Source organism: Hibiscus syriacus, unplaced genomic scaffold, assembly GCF_006381635.1.
Source record: "Hibiscus syriacus cultivar Baekdansim isolate YM2019G1 unplaced genomic scaffold, ASM638163v2 tig00110321_pilon, whole genome shotgun sequence".
NCBI classification, from domain to species: domain Eukaryota; kingdom Viridiplantae; phylum Streptophyta; class Magnoliopsida; order Malvales; family Malvaceae; genus Hibiscus; species Hibiscus syriacus.
The window spans coordinates 1149939-1155497 of NW_024062680.1; the positions used below are offsets into that span (position 1 = coordinate 1149939).

General features: G+C 37.7%; 1 protein-coding gene across 1 annotated transcript; it reads right to left on the bottom strand.

The window, feature by feature from the left end:
- Positions 1 to 988: 988 nt before the first annotated feature.
- On the bottom strand, positions 989 to 3969 carry LOC120117809 (cytokinin dehydrogenase 7-like). Its single transcript, XM_039138012.1, has 4 exons — positions 3250 to 3969; positions 2867 to 3142; positions 1949 to 2211; positions 989 to 1331 (listed from the first exon to the last, which is right to left on the bottom strand). Exons 1-4 carry the CDS (start codon positions 3967 to 3969, stop codon positions 1019 to 1021), a joined length of 1572 nt encoding a protein of 523 aa, XP_038993943.1. The 3' UTR covers positions 989 to 1018.
- Between the last annotated feature and the right edge of the window lie 1590 nt (positions 3970 to 5559).

Here is a 5559-nt window from a genome sequence, read left to right on the forward strand (position 1 = left end):
AATCGAATCAATTTAATTTCATAATTCATTCTTTTTTATCATGTTTGTATAATTGTATTATATGTTTCTTTAGAGTTTTAATATTATTAAGTTTTATTGAAACTAATAATAGTCACGAAGGATCATAACAAAATTACCGGAAGATTATATAAAATTCGAGTATAAAAATTATACTAAGTGATACTTTTTTTGAAAATCATCAAAGTACACAAATAAAAAAAATCAAAATATAATCATATAAGAGAATTGTTAAAAATATCAATTAAACAGCTTATAAAAATGATATATACAAACAAACATCACCATCAACATTGAAAAATAAGCATAGACAACAATAACTTAAAGATGCATATAACAACATAAAATCATTGATAAACTGACATTATCACAATTTAATTGCAACCTTGACATTTGTGTGTGTCTATTGATAGAAGAGAACCATATTAGAGAAACAATATTAAATTTAACCATAAGAAAAGAGAAGATATATATAAAAGTGGAAAAATAATTCATTGTTTTCATATAAAGATGGAAAGATTAATTAAACAAAATAAAATATTATAACTCAAAAGTACAGAACAACAATAGAAAGAGAGAAGGGATAAATGAGAAGAGAAAAATAAAAAATTTAACTCGAGGATATCGTCATCGTTAAAAATAAAAGAAAAACGAAAAAAAGAGAGACTGATTTAGTGTTATATGAATTTTATTTCTAAAAAAAGTTATCCTGTAATAATTATACTTGTGTGGACTTTAGAGCTAATGGCAACTTATTCTCCACACTAATCAGTGTAAGACCATGTTAGTCAAATAATTTGTTAGTAGAAAAATGCCAGCTCTTCTTTTGTTTTTGGCTTTTGAAAAAAAAAAAAAACATGAATTATAGATATTAATGAATCAACGTATTTCCCTTCAATCATTGATTATCAACCAAATGCAGATAAGCTTGAGCTGGCCCACCAAATAAATGGGAATGATAATATTTCATATGCAGAAAAAATGATGGGAATTGAGACTACTAATTAAGATTGACATGGGTCCTTTTAAAAATTCTTTGTCCAGGTGCTAGGATAGCCATCGGATCAAAACTGAACTTCCTCTCTACAAATCTGGACCAATGATTCCTAAAATGACGTTTCCAATCCTCATTTGACTGGTAGTGAGGGAGGTACAGCTTGAAATCCAAACCCTCCTTGTTGCACCACTTGACGATCTCATGGTTTTGTGCCACCAATTTTTCAACCGATGGCCCCTGCGGAACAAACCGGAGCAACGCCACGATGTAGAATATTTCACCTTCCGGAAGCACCACCGATGTCCGCTCATCCCACCTAAACAACAAATATACAAACAATTGTAAACGAAACATTTATATTCATAAGAATACATATTCGATTTAAGTCATTTAATACTCAAATTAGAATCATTCAAAATAGCTAAATTCGGATTGACTAATTAGATTGGGGTAAATTCGTCCAGAAAAAAGGTTAGTTGCTGTAGCCCAGACAAATTATGGTGTCATCATAGCTTAGTTGGCAAATAAATTTGTTTGTCGTTTTCTCAAATGGCAAAGGAATGACTCTGAAAATTACCTCACTTGGAAAATCTCATTTTCCAAAAAATAACAATGGTAGATAACCAAAGTACCAAACACCGTTGTCTGAATTTGAAACAATCCGGACAGTATTTTTTTTTTACAGGAGTGGGCCCCACTACGTATCTTTGTCCACAAAGCACCTAGTTTTTTTTAACTCTACGTTCGCTTATACGCTAACATACCATCGATTCACCAAACACCTAACATGATGTTAACTTTTAACACTATTCCTCAAATAAGGATGTGTTCCAGTACAATTGAACTCAGAATAAGATTGTAGTACAAGTAGCTCGTGCTGAGATCCTTGTCATCACACACGAGACAGACATGCAGTTTGGAGGGGGGACTTACTTGCTTCGCAAAAGAGGGTAGATCAACATGGGCCCACCGACTCCATCTTTCAACATCTTCCTAAAAACCGTCCGATCGAATTCAACGATGCTTGATTTGGATACAAAGATGTTCAGCCAAGGGTGAGGGCTGTCCCAAATGCCATTGGCCCTTGCGTGTTCCTCTACTTGTTTCACACGCAATAAAAACTCTAAGTAACTCACATTCACCTGGAACTTCAACCGTCGGATGAATCCTAGCCGTTCAAGAAGTCCATTCACGGCCTGCACCGGTCAGTGGTAAAAAATCAGTGGCAATGAAGTCATTTAACAAAATTTCAGATTACAGGAGATGGTGGACTTTTTGGACCTTTGCGGAACAATGGTGACCAAAATTTCAGCTGAAATCTTAACGATAAGCAGGGATATAAGATATACTGCTGAAACGTTACCATTTTAATCTCGACAAAATCCCGATTACACGAAAGTGACCGAACCCCGGAAAATACGAGAGAAAGGACAGTGGCGTCATAGTCTGGTAATTAAACCCCAATAGAATGGGCACTTTCAACAGCTTTTATTTTTGTGTCAGAAAATCCAATAGAAGATATCTACTGTATGGTCAGTTTTCAACTTTCAACAATTCAACGATATAATAATAAATAAATTATTCAGATGTTAATATTATTTTCAAAAATTAATAAATATTGACGTTTAACTAATGGAACTCTTTTTGGTTCTTGTTACGGTGGAGATCGACAGTAACCGCTGATGGTTGCTTTGATTTCTCGACTCTTACGGCTGGGGACTCGCAGTTTACAATTCCGGCTAAAGGCTCAAATTTTTAATCTAAAATGTCGTTGACGTCTACGAAAACAAGGTTCTGTCTTGATATGTTAAAACGTGATGCAGGGGATTATTAACCGAAAGGAATTGTTACCGCATCTACTGTTGAAGCGTGATCGCTGTGGCTGTAATGGAGAGCAACTTCGAGGCAGTAGAGCACTGAGCCGGCGGTTTGAGGGATATGAGCCGGGTTGAACTCGTGGTCTGGGTCCAATGTTACGGATGGCCAACCGTTGATTGGGTCGTCACTGTTGGAGAGCACGAACCCTTCCACGTAATCGAACGAAGCACCTTCTTCCCGAGTCACCAGAAACTCGGAATCCCGAGTGAATTCTTCAAACTCAGAGTACACTATCCTTATCCGTCTTACCTAACCAAAGAAAACAAAAAACAAAATCTACCTTAAAATAAACACTAAATTACGTAGCGTAATCGTGTCAGTGATGTATTTAAAAATGTACTAATAGAATAACCCACCATGTCCGGTGCGGGTTGAAGCTTGACCCTTGCTCGGGTTATAATACCGAACTGACCGAGCCCGCCAAGGGCTCCGAAAAATAGTTCGGAGTTTTGGGTTTCGGAGCAAACAATTATTTCGCCTTTACCAGTTACAACTTCTAATTCCGTTACATTTGACGTTTGGGGGCCATAACGGAACGTTTGTCCACTAACGCCGGCGTTAGATAATGTCCCGCCCACCGTCAAGCTGAGATAATCTGTCCACGACCGAGGAGCCAGACGGAACATCGAAACGCACCGTTTCAAGACGTCTTCCCATAATGCCCCGCCGGAGACGTCGATATAAGGAGAGCCGTCGATTGTCAACAGCTTGAAATGGTTTTCCTCAGTCGACCGCATGTCTATCACTAGTCCACCGTCGGCCATCGCCTGACCGTTGATGGAGTGTCCGTTACCCCTCGCTGCAACTGTCAGATGGGAAGTCCGCGACGCGGCCTTGATAACCCGAGCTATATCCTCGGTCCCAGAAGGTTTAATCAAACCTAAGGGCTTAACGGTGTAAATACCGCCGAAATCTTTACCGGCTAAGCCCATAATTCCGCAGCTTTCGATGGTGCCTTGGAGGTCGAGGGATTGGGATATAGTGGAGACGTCGTCGTCGGGGATGGAGTCGGCGTCGCTCCAAGGAAAACTTAATTTGTGTAAGATTGTGATGAATATAAAGGATACAGGATACATAATTCTACTCTTAATATCCAAATAACCGTCAAAACTATATTATTTTTTCAGAATAGATGTTTATAGTGTTTTTTTAGATAATTTAGGTGTCTAACATTACAAACGTGACATCTTATATGTACGGACCGTATGTGTCATTAGTTTTATCCATTAAGTGACACATGTCAAAATCTCGTAATTTTGAATTTTATTAAATATATTATTATATTTACTAAAAAACTTAATTTCTTTTAAATTACAAAAAAGCTTCGAAATCTCTAAATCCTAACACTAACCCGTCGGTCGACGTCTTTTTTGACCACGACCACCGTCGTCGACGTAATTTCTGTCATCATCCTAGTTATAAGTCGTCGTAGTTGTCGTAAATTGACCGTTGAAATCACGTGTGATTGCGATTTTCATCTTAGGGCTCACACGATATAAAACATCAATTTGTTGTTGTGAACACCAATTTTCGTCCGGCTCAATTCAATTTTTATTACTGTTATATAATGAATTTATATCCACACGTGCCTTGTCAAATTCCAGCTGACATTAAAGCCACATCCCAGCCACACCGCAGCCAACGTGCAAGAGGGAACCACCAGTCAATTTTCGCTGTCAATCATCCCCGAGCTTTCCGGCGATCTCTCGACAACGACGACAAACAACCAACCGAAGCATTTGAGTCCCATTAGAACTCTAAAAATCGCATTTTATTAAGATATAAATAACGATCTACAACACACGAAGAAGAAAAAGGGAAACCAAGGGGGGAAGCTCAAAACACTGCTAATCATCTCTCTTTCGAAACAGTAGCCAACTGAGCTAAAAAAAACTCTCACACACGCCACTCAACCCGAAATCAGCGACTAAAGCTTAGAGTTCCTTGCAGTGAATTTGACCGAGCTTGGCATACAGGAGAATAACTTATATTTTGTGGTTCTGAAATTCCTTGCTCGATTTCAAATTTGATTTCTTACGACTCAGTTCTTGTAGCTTGCATGGACCATTTCCAAGAGAGACATTCCACAGAGTAAAATACCAGAAATTCGAACCAGTTCAAGAACAAGGTTGGGGAAGGCCGCCTGGCGATGCGAGGTCTCTAATGTTTGAAGTTTCGGCTTCGATGATGATGAATCTAATGGGGACAAAGTGCTATTGAACTTTGACCAACAAGAATTTGTCTCCAGAAACAGAAGAGAGAGAAGGAATGGAGAAATAACAAAGGAGAAAGGGGACCATGTTTTAATAGCTTGATTCATTTAGTCTTGGGAAACCCACGTGACCAATAGCTTTGGGTAAACTCTCCTATTGGTCCTTCAAATATTATTGCTAAAATCTTCTCAAGGCCCTCTAGACTTTGTACATTTCCATTAAGATTTACTTTTTTTTTTATCTAACATAATTTTTAGTAGTAATTTCAACTAATCAGAGGTAAGTAAGTCGAATCGGGTTTTTAAATTTTTAATTTAAATTTTAAATTTTCGCAATTAAAGATAACCGGTAAATTAATTAGTATAGAAAGGGCAGTTCAAGGGTGTTAATCCTTCTTTGACCGTAACCGACTCCCGAACCCAACACGTTTCTGGTAAAACGCAGATCAGGTAA

Bases quoted from the DNA above. Each gene is read 5' to 3' on its own strand.
- LOC120117809 (XM_039138012.1), bottom strand. From the start codon at position 3,969: ATGTATCCTGTATCCTTTATATTCATCACAATCTTACACAAATTAAGT. The intron at 3,143-3,249 runs GTGGGTTATTCT...TTCTTTGGTTAG, and splicing joins TTCAACCCGCACCGGACATG to GTAAGACGGATAAGGATAGT. The intron at 2,212-2,866 runs GTAACAATTCCT...TGACCGGTGCAG, and splicing joins ACGCTTCAACAGTAGATGCG to GCCGTGAATGGACTTCTTGA.